General features: G+C 37.5%; 1 protein-coding gene across 1 annotated transcript in view; it reads left to right on the top strand.

The window, feature by feature from the left end:
- The first annotated feature begins 3003 nt into the window (after positions 1 to 3003).
- Positions 3004 to 16662, top strand: part of tmeff2a (transmembrane protein with EGF-like and two follistatin-like domains 2a) — a 77781-nt gene continuing 64122 nt past the window's right edge. Inside the window, exon 1 of the mRNA XM_088929865.1 lies at positions 3004 to 3738. Within this exon, the coding sequence (XP_088785991.1) occupies positions 3555 to 3738 (184 nt within the window). The 5' untranslated portion in view covers positions 3004 to 3554. The remainder of the gene's footprint in view (positions 3739 to 16662) is intronic.

Genomic DNA, 16662 nt, shown 5'->3' with positions numbered 1-16662 from the left:
CGTTTTATCAACAGACTTTTATTCCTGGGGTATCCAGATTAACACTCAAACAAATAGAGCCTTGAGAATCTAGTTCTCCTGTCTACTAATTGGCCCGTATGGGGAATTTTTCCTCTAAAAACATACCCCTCTAAGGATTTACTGTAGCTGCTAACTGCACCCACTCCTCTCTCTATCCCCTCCTCTGCTTCCTGAGCACAAACAGACAAATGCACACAACCACAAGAACTGTACATGCACAGTCTGACAAATGCACACACACAAGCAGTACACACACGTATGGGCACACACGCATGCACATGTACTGTAGATTTGCACAAGTTCAGACACACTCAGTGCCTGGGGATGTCAAGGCAGATTGATCTGTTTAAGGGTTCCTCTTCAAGGAGGAATTTCAGATTCTGCTTCATCCATCAACACAATGCTATCAGTGGTTATCAGAGCTTGTCAGGATAAAGGCTGTATTTTTTTTGTCTGTTTGTTTTTTGAGCCTTTCACCACAGTTCCTTTTAGTATAATTAAGGCTCACTGATTATAATTCATCCCTTACCTACACAATCCCTAGTTCTAACAAAGCAGAATGGCACTGAGGTATGTACACAAATCATTGTATTTCTAGATGATATCAGTTATGAGGGCTTTAGATAAAGAAACATGGGAACAAAATGGAACCTTTTCTAAAAGGAATTCTATTTTCTTTTACACACTACTCTTTTCTTGTGTTTTCTATTTTAAAATATGAAATTCCAGCTATAGGACTAATTTTTGCTAAAGTATTTTATGACATACTGCATGTGAATGACGTGTGTGTAGTTAAGTAATACATTACCTCTTAAAACCACCATCTGACACACATACTTCTTATTACAACAGTTATGGGTAATATAAAACTTGTAGGTTAGTATAATATTTATCTATATTGTGAGTAGAATATTTCCTTCATTACTTTTTCAGGTTACTCCAGTCACAATTGAATGCAAAATGACATAACAAACCTATTATAAATTAAAAATTTATACGCAAAATGAAATATAAAAGCCAACCCACATTTATGCAACCTCTTCTGCCCTATCGCAAAGCAGTGCAGAGAATACAATAAACAGACGCATAGACGAACAGACCTCTAGAGTTATATGTGATAACCTGTGATGTCTGTGCACAACAACTGGATGACAGGCTTTAACCTAGAAGAGCAGGCCAGAAAATAAAAACTATCCCAAATTAATATGTAAGGGACTCGGGCGGTTCATTATACACGAAGCATAGAAGAGACTAAAACGTTATGACAAGAATGGAAATTAGTTTTCCAAAACATTTAAAGCAACAGCAATTCCACATTCCACAGCCAGGGTCAAAAACATTACACCCCCCACCTTAAGTCTCCAACAGGAAAGAATGGTTCCTCCAGGTGAAACTGTTTAATCTTTATTTTCTATTTCCTATCCCTTCGTTATTTATCGATATTATAATAGATACACATATACATGGTATAAACCTGTCCTTCTCTCCTGTTGTACTGTTATAACCAGAAATGTCTGTTTGATAATGTTTCTGCCTTACCCGTGAGAACACCACCGGTGCTGCGCATCGCTTAGAGCCTATTATCCTTTACCTAATTTTACAAGCATTCCGGCAACGGAATCTCTGTGCACATTCGATAGAACTACACACGATCTCCCTAACGTTATTAGTTGACATCAATATTTTTTTTCCAATGATTTTACAAGAAATATTTAGTAACTAGGGGGGCTCTTTCGTAACTTGCTTGTATAACATTTTAATAATTATTCTGAGTGTCAGACTGGGATGGGAAGAGAAAGAGAAGTTCTTCAGTTCATTTCTTGTGTGTTTTTAATCAACCGATTTAACTAACAACTAAACGTGACTGTCATAAATATATATATATATCATACATAAATTTAAGAAAAATAGGCAAAGTTTGTTCGTTTTTGACGTTACTTTTGTCGTTTTATATATCCTTCTTACAGGCGAAAAAAATACTAAATTCCCACAATAGATTCTCATACACCTTTAAAATCTATTCACCTAATTTTTATTATAACATTATTAATATATTTTATATACTATTAATACATTGTAATGATCGTTGCATCAGTGTGGTGTTAAACCCTTGGGAAAAGCGCTTCCCTTTTTCTAAAATAATCTACTCCATAAATTAATAAGCGCAGCTGGAAAAGCAGCGCACATTAAGAGAACAGTCTTTGTGCTTCCTCAAAACGAGCGTCAAATGCAGTTAAAAGAATTCACAGAATGCGTCACGAGTTCAGAGATGATTAATTGAGTTTTGACACCCATTCTGGCTAGTGTTGAATTAAAACCAATAACAATAAAGCGCTTGTATTGCCCGAATATCTACACGCGTACTAACACGCACTGCTTGTCATCGCCTGCCTTTACTGAGAAAAAAAAAATATGGGATTTATCTGATTAATGTTAACTGCTTGTTTTTTTTTTTAAAAAAAAAAACAACAACAACCAAACAAACACAGTAAGATTAAAAATGACTGATTCTGACGCTTCTGGGGCTTCATTAATAAGAAAGGAGCCTCCCCGGCACTCTGTTAGTGTGTGGCACACGAGGGTGAAAGCCGCTGCATTTATTAATCTGATGCCGGAGAAAAACAGCATGCCGCTGCGGTCCCAATACCTCTACGTCGCAGGTCTGCATTTATGTCAAATCAGAGTAATTGTCCTTGCACTCTCTAGGTAGTCAACTCGACTCTTGCCGTAGCCTGTTAAGATAGGTCGTGGGATCTCCAGCGATGGCTGCGGGTATCTGCTCCCTGGCTTGCTGGTCCTAGCCTCCACGGAGCTCGCCCTGTCTGTGGAGTACCGTAAGAGCACTGAGCGACGCTGACAGGGAATCGGGGGAGCTCGCAGCGAGAGCCTCCCAGACCTGCATCCCTCTCACCCAATCAGTTCCGACGCTGACTGCCCCCGCTCCTCCCTTGCCAGGCTCCGCGGTCATGTGATCATAACCAGGCTGGAAACCTGCTGCTCGCATCCAGTGAAACAGAGTAGGCGAGATACAGAGCGAGGAGGGAGAGCGCCGTCTCATACAGCCAACTTAAGAGAGTCGGTTTGAGCACATACAAGTACAGACCGGCCGAGAGGTTTGCTCTACATGGCTTGTCTCCTTAGAGGAACTTACAACATCTGCAGCAGCCTTCTTGCCGTTTGGATTTATTAACGTGTTGAATTGTGTATTTTTCCTGGCTTTTTTATGAATAGCGCTTTATTTTGACATCGTACTTGCCTGCTTCCTAACCTAACACCCTTCTGGTCACCTAAACACCCAATCACCAAACCCCATCCCACAACCATCACCCCTAACCCCACGACATTACACAGCAACACCCCAACTCGGGCGGATTCGTCTGTACTTCATGGGGCTCTCTGCCTTGCTCGGAAGATGCGGGTTTTTTCGCAGCTGAGCACTCCACTACCACTTGTGCAAGGATCGGAGTTGCTGGTGCATGTCTGCGTTTTCTGTCCGCGTCGCTTTTCTTTTGGAGGGACGCAGCTGAACTGAAATGGGCTTCTCGGCGGCAGCGCTACAAGAGCCTAGACGCCGGCAGCAGTGGAACAGGAGGACACTGGGAGATAGGGTTTTTATCGCCTTGGTAACATTTATAACGACTTTACCTGTTCACCAACTTCGCGCTTTCCCTACCTCCCTGAGCGACTGCCAAACACCCACAGGATGGAACTGCTCCGGTAAGAGACCCTGGGAGTCTTTATAAAGCGAAACGCACCCGTAAACCAGCGCTTCATATAGCTTGTGCGTGCATGTGTGCGACTGTGAAACCCTCAAAGCAAGAATGAATTGGTCATTAATGAAAGTTATTATGGAATCACATGTATTTTAGCATATGACAAAGTCACTGCTAACACACACACAGACTATCTGTTATCAGTATGCATCATTTTGTTTGTGTGCTCTAGCGCTGTGACATGAATTAGAGATTATTTGGGGGTACTCTTTACGTCTTGCATTTTTTGGGATCTGAAAAATGATCAAGGCAGTGGCAGGGTGCTGAGGAAAAAGCACATTGAAAGGAACAGGTCTCAAGTCTAAAATACAGCATACTATGAAGAATAGCGATATTATTAATGATAAAATCTACATTTGTCGATGTTTGTAGTTTGCAATTATTGTGATTATGTCCACTTAATTTATTGTAGTTACCTTGTATGAGGAATCATGTAACATTTAAATTGTATATTTGTGCAGATTATAATATTTCAGATTGTTGTTGTACAGAGGATTCAGAGGATTAACACAGCCCTTATGCAGACTGACAGTTTTGGGAACTTTAAACTGTTGTTGTAATATAGCCCCTCAACGGATTTTAGGGCAGAAATCCTGAAATCTTTAAGTATTTCTGTACAACTGTGGACCAATAGTGATGCATTAGACAAGCTTATGAATTCGACTCACGACCAGACCTGCTTTTTGTTAAACCCCTTTTCGCAAAGCTACAAAGCTAAATTTTTACAATTATGGGATGTCTCAGAAAAGTGTTTTTTTAACACGATAAACCTTATATAAGCAGAAGACTTTCTTAGGTAATAACTCGCGAAGAAAATTAAAATAATTCACCTTCTTTCAAAAGTTATTTACGAGTCTTTATACTGAGGATATTGTTAAATTAAATTACAGTTCAAACTGTAGTCAGGTCAGTCTCAGCTTGGCTAGGACTAGATATAACTTTAGACTAAATCAGCCGAGTTTGCCTTATGGGGATTCAAGAAACAACTACAGAATTAGAATTCCATACAAATAAGTACCGGCGCCAGTTAACCAAACTCCCTATAATTTTTATAATAAGGTAGTGTTAAAATTGAATTGACTGTGACTCCGGGACTCCCAGATTATTTATTAGAAGCAGCGACAGTATATGACAAAATATTAAATCACAGCAGCTTAAATTTGATCTATATGATATTTTGCAGAAGCATTGTGATAATGGCATTTAGTATCCGGAGGTGTAGTTGAGAATCACAGCTTAGGGTACCAAGTGGTGTGTGTGTGTGAAACAAAATTATCGCTTCTGGAAGCTTTTGTGTTTGTTACACTAGGCAGCGAAAACACCGGCGGGGTACCGTGCAACTGAAAGTTTTTCTTCCCGTTTCTGCACCCAACTCACCTATACCGCGGTGTTTTCTTTATTATGGTTTCATTTACTGACAGCATCCTTGTCGGCTCTAAACCTCCTCGCCTCTCCTGTCTGTAGTTCGTGTTTATTTATTTCCTCAACTCTATAAAAGTTACCGCAAGGGTAATAAAACACGTCCGCGACGGGTTTCCTTGTAAATCACTTGCTGCTTCTGTTTATTTTCCTGCAACAACAGGCCGGAGTTTGAAGTCGGCTGGACCCCGGATTGCTTACAGTGTGATAAAAGAAGTCCCAGCACGCTGTAGGATGTCAGTGTCAAACAAGGGAAATATGATTTATTGATAGTAGTAGTCTATGCTTCAAACAGGACATTGATCAGAGCGTAAGGGAGTGCAAAGGTGAAAGCCTGAAATCTGTATCGCTTCATTCCCATTGTGTGGATGTTTCTGTCTTATCAAGTCAAAAAACATAAAATACCATACAATTTGTATAATGCACACGGTTAATACACAATCCGATAGTAGATTACTCAGAAGTGCACTAATAAAATAATATTGAATTTCTCCATGGAACTGTGGAATCCCGCCTTTAATAGTCTCGGAGAACTTTGGAGAATGCACGTGTTTTAATTTGTCTGAAATATGTTCATTGATGCAACAAATTTAGGACCTAGTGCCTACAGCGTAGATTTTTCAGTAGCCTATAGTTCAAGAAAAAGATACATTTGTAATCATGTTTGAGTATTAAGTTAATTGCTAGCCTTGTAACTCAATAATTTTACCATTATTACGCTTCTCATCGTTATCACCATTTGCGTTTTTTAGAAAAAAATGGGTGTACAGTTTAAGGACCAACCAGACATAAATCAAATACCGTGAAGTGTGAAGTTGGTGATTGACAACCGTGCAGGTGTCCTGTAGGATACCCAGGACTGGGGCAACTGGTGGCGCCTACTCCACCGCATTGCATTCTAATTTAGAACCTACGGTGTCTTTAATTAGGCCCCATAAAATTAATTGAAGCAATTAAGTTTCTAGAGGGAGTACACTCTGCAGAGGAATGCGGTCTTGCGGTCGAAACAGTACAGAAATTAAACCAGAAAAAATGACATTTTAAGTATACAGGTTAAGACTAGGGATCTATCATTTAATAATAATACTGTACATACCTCATGTCCTAGTTTTAATAATCCATAGAACAAAGAATTTTCCAATATGAAATTTGTTAAGTCACTTTCTAGGAATACTTCACTGAATGAGGAAGAAGATCTTTTCACTGGCTAGGCTCATGTAGAGTGACAAGTATCTCTGATTAGCCTGCTTGTTCTACAGTCTTCCCTGAAGTTACCATTCTGGCTGTGCGTCGATTGTGTTGTTCCAATACCGCTTATTAAAAAAACAATGTAATGACCACGAGAGGGATTAATTACCCACTGAGCTGTATTTATTTATTTGCCGCGGAGACAGTTTTCTAGCTTTACTTTTTTATCAAAGGCTATCAGGAACGAATGGGGAGAAGATGAGGCGAAGCTTAATACCTTTCAGTCTTCTTTGTGATAATGTGGTGGCTGCCGCTGGTTACAGCACTGAAGCTGCTGCGCGAGCAATTAACTTTCGGGAGTCTGCGAACCGTAAACCTAGACTGCAGTGCCGAGGTTGAATCGAGAAGAAGGAAAAGTTGCTAATTGCTCGCAGTGATAGAAGCGAGAATCGACTGACGCTTAAGTCGGGCAGGTAAAATTCAGTCGATGGACCTCAAACGGTAGCTATTTTAATTGAGGCTGTGGAACGCCTTCTCCTTTCCCCTCCTGTCATGTGATTCTTGTGAAATACGGACAGCCCCGTCTTATCTGTTTTATACCTAGCCTGCTGCGGAGACTGATTGTGATAAGACAGTAATCTGATACCCCCTTTTCTTCAGTCGAGACAATTAAAAAGTTGGTGGAGAATATTATTAAAACCTTAAAATATGCATGAGGTCAAATGGATCTGTTTGCTGTCTTTAAAACAATAATGGGGAGCGGTGAAGCAGAAGGATATTTGGCTGGTGTAGCTGGCACAATGCCCCGATTGTAGAGAAAAGCAATTCAGACCCCTTCAGCCAGTGCAGTTTAGGAATCTGGCTACCTGTGTAATTCAATTATAGACATATCACTGTTTTAATATTTTATGCTTGCCAACTTGTTTTGTTAAATTATTCATTTCACTTTCAATTCTCAGCTGAACTATTCAGTAACTCTTCTCATTCTGCATTTTATTTTATGTTTCATTATTACCAGCAGCAAATGTTCTATATGTTTATTAGGTGCTTTCTTCTAGAAAAATAATGCGCTATCAGTAACTGATACGTGAATATTGCCATCTGTTTAAAAAACCCATCAGAAATTTATCAAAGATTGGATTGTTATGGGTAAAAAACTTGGAAGTACAGTATGGTAATTATTGCAATTTCAGATGTACTGTTTCCAGCTGGGATGTGCTAAAAATACATATTAAATACAAGCTGTACAATTTTCTATTCTCAGAATAACATTACAGCAATGAAATGTATCAGCTAAAGTTTATTTGCTGCCTGGATGTACAATATTTTATGAGGGTTTCACCTTAACACCAACCAGTCCAAACTACTTTGCAGATTTTCCACACTGCGTTAAATGTGAATTTCTTAATATGAGCAAGTTCAGAAATTTATAGTGAAACAGTAAGAGTTAGAAGCAAGTTTAGTTATATGAACTTGCCTTGAGCAAATTGAAAATCAGTGAAGAAGCTGAAGTGTTTTTTTCTTAATTCTTTTTAAGACTTCTTAGGTCTTTAAAAAATGTTGTCCTTTGACAATTTTAAAAGCAGCCTGCGAATTGAATTAATTTCACTCGGAATTAAAGACACTGCATTATAGCTGGAGTACAATAAGACTGGAGGTCATTAATGATTAACCTTGTGTGTCCAGAGATTAATTCTAAGGTTATTTATCTTCCTTTACTTCTCACATACAAATAGAAAAAAAAGAACTGGCTTTATTTTCTATTAATGCACCATTTTTCTCAGTGGAAATGATCACAATGCGTAATACAAACACATTTTTAAAAATCAATAAAATCTATATAAAGCAAACATGTTACAAACATCATCTGTGTATATTTTCAAATTATAAAACTACAGACAAGGGAGTATTTAATGATCATAAATGATGGAAAAATGCTAGAACACAGTAAGATACTTATTGGCTTAAGCAATAAAAAGAGAAAGCAAATGTCAGAATTAAACCAAGTGATGTTTTGTAAACATTGTACACTAGTTAGATCTCATCTAAAATATTTTGTACAATTTTGGTTACCAAAGATCACAAAATATATTGCTGTTTCGTGAATTAGTCCAGAGAAAAGCAAACAGATACACTCCTGGACCTCAATGAATGCCCTACACAAACAGACAAAAATAACTAAATCGAAGTTATTAACTGACATTTGGAAGGGATATCAACAACAAGTCAATCTCACACAGTTGTTCCTAATCATAATCACTCTGGAAATTAACTGCAGTATTTACCAAACACAGACACTTTCTTTGGACAAACACAGACACTTTCTTTGGCATGTACGCCTCCTCCACCCCATCTCCATCATCTTGCAGCTTGGTTACTCCTTGGTTAACTCCTCTCTATGAATGAGGTTCAAGCTTCATCATCCTATGGCCAAGAGGCTGCCACTTAACCTAGCAGGTTAAGCCAAACCTATCCTACAAATAATTCAAGCATTCACAAAGCATCTGATTTTTTAAATGTTGTTCTGTCTTTTGAAACCTCTTTAGTCTTGAATCAAGAGACCTGATTCAAGTATCCAAAATGCTTGAAGCTACTAACAAAGTAATTCATTATCTGAGGGTAGTGGGTTTGTGTCCCAGGTTGGGTACAAGGTTCTCTAATAACCCATACTGGGCAGCAGCAGTAGGGGGCAGAGTTGGTGGCAGAGGGTCACGTTTCCGTGACAACAGAATAAAAAGGCCTGGCAATCTACTTCCGTATCTTGCCATGAAAACCTACATGACGGCATTCCCTCCCACCACCACCTCCTGTTGTTTCTGACGTTTATTATGTTCTTAACTAGTCTGTCACTAGACACACTGAAGTTGAAATAATTTCAGATTTTCACCGAGAATAATTAGGACAACTCAGGATGAATGTATAATTGGGCACTTCAGTCTTGTATTTGCATTTAAAATTCACTTGATTAATCCATCTATTGTGATTGAAATAATACTTAGTAGTACTTTTTGATGACTACTGATTCCAGTCATGAAAAGAATCTGAGAACATTCTATGCTATTATTCTTGACTTGGGTGGAAAATGTGAATTGGTGCAACTCAGATGAGAGAAGAGCACCTCCTACTGGACACTTGTGTTCCAGGTGCTACTATCAAGTCTGTGCTGATTATATTCACCAGGTGAGGGACATGATGATGTTCATTGTTAGTCATGGTGAGCTGCAAGGACCTACATTGGATCTTCAGATGTTTCATGACTTAAATCATTTACTAAACAGATTCAATAATCAATTGTTTTCCAATTCTTTACGCAGCATGTCACGAATGTACACTAATGTATGTTTAAAAAATCCAAAAAGTTTACAACTCAAACCATGCCGTACATAAGTCAGGCAATAAGACTGCTAAATAGCCAACCTGCAGCTCCTTTAGCAAATCACCTGTAATGGCTACATGGACATACAGTTTTCATTGTATTCATCATACTGCACTACTTGTATACATTGCATACACCATGGACACATAGCAGCTCTATTCATATTGAGTTTTATTCAATTTCTATTACATATATTATTATGTAACCTTAATTTAGTAACCTTAATTTTGTGATTTTTGTGATTCTTGTGATTCTTGTGATTTTTGTGAGCTTGGAGAAAAGACATTTCATTGCCAGCAACTACTGCTGAACGCTGTATTGTTGTGCATTTGATAAACTTTGATTTGATTTGATTACAATATACATTGCAAAGAATATCTGCTCATGGCATAAGGAACAAATGTTTATATTATCCTGTCGTTCATATTGTTTTTCATCAAGGGCTTCTATAATTTTGAAATTGTAACCTTTCTCATACCTTTCTCATATCACTTGTAATACCTTGCCATCAAGGGTGCATGTCTTTCTCAGATGAACTAAACACCCCACATTAGAAGCCAGGCCTGAAGAAAACATGTACAGATTGAGTGAAAACAGACAGGGGGAAGATAATGGGAGAATGAGAAACTGAGTGGAGTGAGAAAAGAAAGTAGTTCTAAGTCGTGTTGTGCTGTCGCTTCTGATTCATGGGGTATTTAAAAACTGGCTAAGTGAAGTTCTAGCTTCAATTAGGTAAATGGAAATCCGACAATTATTGAATCAATGAGCTGAAATGTCTCCTTTAGTCTGTAGTTTTTCTTATGTTCATTAATTCACAGTAATGTATTGTATTTTTCTTACTGAACCACAGTATGAATAGCCCATCTGTGCTGTGACAACAATGATGGTTACCTGAGTGTGTTAAGATCTTGTCTTAAAAGTCTAATGGCAATTTCCTGCCTCCTGTCAAAAAATAATAATTGGTTATATAATATTTCATTTCCCTCATTTGCACACAGCTTATTTTTCCTCGCTTGACATGGTCATAGAGGAGATTAGAGGAAGGTTCATTTGCCACTTTGTAAATCATAATGCAAAATGCATGAGCTAAGAAGTGGAATATGTAGACAACTGTGAATGGCGAAATCGAAATAATGTTTTCTTTAATGTTATCGTTTCTTTTTCTGGGTGGTTTCCAGTTAGCAGCAGGTGATTAAGCTACAGTATTTATGGATATACTCTAATGCTGTAGCGTCTACAAGCAGTCCTCTCGTTGTGACTGTGCTGGGAACTTGAAACTCCACCAAAAGTGTTTTAACACTTTGAAAACAAAAGTGTTTTGACTTTGACCAAAAAGTAAATACATATACTGTACAAAGAAATACAGTATATGAAAGTTTAGATTTATTTTTAAGTTTGTGTTTGGTATCTGTCATAAGCAGTTATATATGGTTCATACACAGTATATTTGTTGCTTCAGTACTCTCATTAGTGTGATATTAGGGCTTCTAGTTATGTCACAGTGTCACAAAATAGTATCTTGCCTTGTATCGTGCAGGAGCCTCACATCACCATACTGTCACCATACTGTAACTGTATTGCCAATATGATGATCCTTAAGTCTGGAGTTCATCAGCCAAAAACATTTTTTTATAGAACCAGTTTGCAATATTATAGTAGGTTGCTATAAAATGTGAGGTGCAAATCTCACTTGTTGGTGTGTTGATAAAACCTGCCAAGTTTCAATTGAATTGGCACAGCTGTTCACATGTCACAGACAGTTTGAATTGTCAGAAAAAATGGCGGGCAGGCAGCTGTCTTCATTTACACAGGAACCTAGATTTTGACAGATGTTAACTACATCGCAACTAGTATGGTAGCTACCAAGTTAGAAATTAATTTGCAAAGTATTTTTTTTTCCACAGAGCAGGTAACCATCCTGTTTTAAGCATACTGTATTGTCATTGCATTGACACTGGAATGGTACTTACTAAGAGCAAAGAAAAGTGGCCAAACAATTTTTAGATTAGCATCAGATAGAGGTAGAGAGTGTGTTTCTTTAAGCAGGAGATCAGAACATAAGAAAACAAAAGGTTACAAATGAGAGGAGATCATTTGACCTATTTAGCACATTTCGCAATTAGTAGGAATTAATCTAATTAAGTATCTCATCCAGATAATTTTGAAAACAAAAACAAAAATTTTGCTTCAGTAACATGGCTGGTAACCTTTTCCCCATTCCCACCACCCTTTGTGTAAAGAAGCACCTCCTGTTCTTAGATTAAATGCACTTCCATATAGTTTCCACTTGTGACCTCTGATATTTCTGTTTCATCATTGATACTGAAGAAATCCGCTGGGTTGACTTTGTTAATACCTTTGAGGATTGTGAGTACTCGTGTCCAGTTCCTTCACTGTGTTCTCTGTTGAGAATTAAAAAGGTTCAGCTCTTTTAGTCTGTCAGTGCTTTAAGCCCCAGATGTATCTGGTTCCTCTTCTGTGGTCAGATTTCAGAGCAGCAATATATTTTTTGTTATATGGTGACCAACATTATACACAGTATTCTAATTTAGGTATCACCGGTGCGTCGTGCAATTTTAACATGATATCCCTTCATTTAAATTCTTTGCTTTCTACTGTGTATCCTAACATTTGCATTGCCATTTTCATTTACTTCTCCTACAGTGTTAGCTAGCAAGATTTAGTCTGCAAACTTGCCTATTTTACAATCTACACCAGTATCTAGATCATTGCTAAAAATTAGGAATAGCAAAGGTCCCATCCTTGAGCGACTGTCTGGAGAGTTGAGTTCTGAATAACGTTATTTCTGTATAACAGTCCTACAGCTGGTATGATACCATGCATCCAGGGTATATTAATGAGTCCAGGATATATTAATCTCGGTTGTTTCTAGTACCTACAATAATTCTGTATCTTCTATATTAATGTTATTTGATACAGAATATTGTTCCACTTCCTGAGGCATGTTTGTTGACTTCTTCCTTAATGGACGCCTAAATGTATTATGCGTTTGATACATAAACCATTTCTTTTTCATCGTCTAGCTATTTCTGATTATTTTCCCAAATACATTTTACTTCAACCAGTTCTACAGTTCTTTTGCTGTTGTAGTACTAACATAACTTTTTATTATTTATTTTAACTCCAATTACAAAATTCCAATCACAAATCTTCTCACTTGGCCTTCCTTATTACTTTTTACCCGTGCTTGCAAAGGTTAAAAATTAAAACAGGTGTTTTTTTCATTATTTATTTAAAGTGTTTTCTTTTCCCTTATATTTAATTTAATTTATATTTAATCGATTTGTTAAGTCATTCTCCCATAAACACAATTCTTCTTTTATTGTACATGAAATTAAGAATATATTAAATAGTGATTGATTATAATTGATATCTCAATTTAGTGGTCTATAATTAAACTTCTAACTCTATACCTTTAGAATGTTTTAATAAGTGCAACCCTTATAGGCCCATAGACTCTATGATTTATTTCTCTTTGTAAAGTAACTGCGCTTGAATACAATATTTTGCTGATGATTTTGTCCAAAGCCACTTACATATATATCTAGTTTCCCAAATTAGTATTGGACTGTAGAGATCTGAGTTATATATTTGCTTAAGGGTACAACAGCAATATTCCACCTGGGATTTGAACCCTGTAACCCATTGTGGGCATAAAAGCATCTCTGCATCATTTGAGGTGCAAGTACAAAGCACATCTGGTTGTGATAAAACCTGCCACGTTTTAATAAAGAAGTTACCAAGGCAATGGCTGTTAACAGGAAAATATTGTTGTAAGATGGCCATTGTAGGCTATGCAGAAATCCCATTTTGCCACTACAACATACAGTATATAGCAGATGTATAGAATACTAACAGTAAAATTGTACCTACCAGGTCTGAAGTTAACCAAGTTTGAAGATTGCTGAAGAGCAGGCAATGGTACAGGATGTATATCAAGAATTGGTGGTCGGGTGGCATCCTGATTTTAAGAAGGGATCTTATTTCACTGTAGGATTTCATTGTAATTGCAAAGTCACTAGAATGATACCTACTGTTTGGAGTTATTTTACCAAACAGTTTTTGAAGAAGAGCCGCTAGTGTTATGTTAAAGCAATTCCCAAGACAACGGCAATTTGAATTTTGCAAACAAAATGGTGCTGTGGTGGCTATTGTGGTATATGCAGGAATCTGATTTAATTGTTTTACTATATTATTTACTGTATTATCACTAGGTTGACACATACCAAGTTTGGAGCTCGTTGGCTAACTAATCTTTCAACAGGAGCAGTTTGTATAAGAGGCTACATTTCACCCAGCAGTTGACGACGAGCATTGTGGGCAAAGTGCGAAACAGAAAATGCTTTGGTTGTACATTACATCTGCTAAGGTTCAATCAGTCTGTGGGTCCCAAGACAGAATCTGTGTAAGCTGTGAGAACAAAATGGCATCCATGCAGCCATCTTGATATATGGATGAACAACAATGTGTCAAATGTTAATTGTAGGCTCATTAGAATGACACTCACCGTGTTTGGAGTTAATTGACAGGTTTTGAGCAAGAATAAATTGCATAAGGGCCTGTGTTTCTCAAAACAGGTTATGACCTTTTGCATTCATAAGAATTATAATAGTACTTCTTCAGGTGAAGATTGTAAAAAGCTTCAGGTTAAAAAGCTTTCAATGTTGATAAAATCTGCAAAGTTTAAATTCAATCAGTGCAGTGCTTCATGACAAATATTTTGAAAGTTTTTTTCAAATACACAGTTGAATTCACCATTTTAGTTAACACAGGACCCCTGTGTCCTGCTGTCATTTCAGCTGTCATTTCAGTTTCCCACTGTATATATTTTGCATTATCCTGCCCTGTATTCCAAAGAAAGGAGTTTCAAAAATGGAAAGAGACAAACAAAACAAAAACCCTTACAGTCAATAAAAGTTTCCACTTGAAAGCCTTATAAGGATAATTCAGGATTAAAACGAGTTAACAGCTAGTCTCATAGTGCTTCCATGAATCAGAGGTGAAACATTGAGCGATGAGTGTGACATGCTCTTTGCTTCTGGGAAGTTAGGAGAGCCTTCAGGAATTCTCCATTCTTGAAGGGTTAAATACAATAAAGTTGGAACCCTGAAAGGGGAGAGTAGAGGCCATCATACCCTAATAACACCAGTGTGTGATTCCCTGGTCAGTAACCAGATAGTGTTCCTCTGTATCTCTTTCAGCTGGTGAAAGGCATCCTAAACCCAGACAAAATCTATATGAACAGTTGTGAAACAACCAGGGTTGCCAAACAACATAATCTTGTCAAAAAAAAGAAAAGAGAACAAGAGACTGTGAAGCCTTCAAACAGCCTTGTTTTTCCTAATGTTCTGATGACCGTAAAGTCAAAACCTTAGCAAAACCAATGCTGAATTTTATTTTTGGATTCCTTGTGGGACTGTGGTTTGCAGTTTGTGACTATGATTGTTGCCAATAGTCTGATAGCAGAAGGACACTCATCATAGTTTGAATATTCTGTGTATAACTAAAAGCTCTTCTTGCATTTTAGTGTGTAGACACAGAAGTGCCATTTAACATTTCTGGCAGAAGTGGTACCTGTTACCCAAGGTTCCACCCCCCCCACCACCTCGGTTCCTCCACGTACCCATGTATAAATGTGCTGTAGTACTGTTTCAAAACACCATGGTTCCATTGACTCAAATAATTGAAAAAACAAATCATTATAATTGGATTCTGAAACATAATCAGGGAGCACTTTCATATGGTGTAAACAGTCTGAATGAAGAGGTGTCTGCTCACCAAATCGTTAGGTGCTGATTTTCAATGTATCAGCCTACAAGAATGCAAAGGCACGACAAAGGTGCACTCCACAGCTTTAATTAAGCATGAATAATGTAAGTGACTTTCTAATGCTACTGTACCTCCACATTTCCCCAGGAAGGAAGCAGAACAACAGTAAAAAATATATGTTTTTAGACTGTAGGTGCACGTGCCTGACCACTTCTCTGTAGACTTTCAGTTAGCTGAGTAAAATTAATATTTAGTTTAGTTTGGAAGTGAAGAGCTTCCAGGTGGAAGGTGGAATGAAAAACTGAATTTCCTGAAGCTTTTAAGTCCTGGGTCTATGCACTACTAATATAGTGCAAAAAAGTGCTAGGTGCTTATTGTGCTTAACTCTATATTTAACCACTTATTCCCTCTACCAATCCTCTGTTGTATTTGAGTCCCAGGCATGGAAATAGATGTTTCATGAAATGGTAATATTCTCCAGAGATTAATTTAGCTGGTGTCTTAAAGAAGATTTCATAGGCCTTTGTGTTTACAATGGCAAGTGATGCTGTCTGAAGCAAAACAGCCTAAATGCAAAGATTTACAGCGAGTCAATCACAATGTGAGAGTGAAAAGAGAAAAACAAAAGAAAACACTGTTTGGAAAATGGTTTAAAAACAACAAAAAAAAGATATTATGTAAAATGCTTTAAAAGAGAATTTACTTTGTATCTACTGTAGTTCAGCTCTGAATACAAATCTAAAGGAATTTCAGCACAGTAGAGAAACATCAGTTGCAGTCTTCAGACTATCATAAAAGTGCCTATTGCCTACCTACCTTATCTTTTTTCTATGGAAATTTCACACAGTACCTTATTAATCATGGCATATTACAGATTGATTTCTCCTGGTACCTTGTTGATATGGAAACAGGAAAGAAAGGTGATTGATTGTGGTTTTTGGCAGAGTTCACATCTGTTAGCATTCCTCTTGTGCTTCATAACTTTGTCCAGTTGCTTTTAGTTAACTCACTAATATCTACAAAGGAACCGTACTAATACTGTTTATACTTGCCACATTATCCACCGTGTGTCTTTTGGAACATCCTTTATCTCAC

This window comes from Atractosteus spatula, chromosome 13 (assembly GCF_055471065.1).
Source record: "Atractosteus spatula isolate fAtrSpa1 chromosome 13, fAtrSpa1.hap1, whole genome shotgun sequence".
In the NCBI taxonomy this organism is placed as follows: Eukaryota; Metazoa; Chordata; class Actinopteri; order Semionotiformes; family Lepisosteidae; genus Atractosteus; species Atractosteus spatula.
Note: the sequence above shows the minus strand (reverse complement) of the source record. Positions and strands in the feature narration are given on the sequence as shown.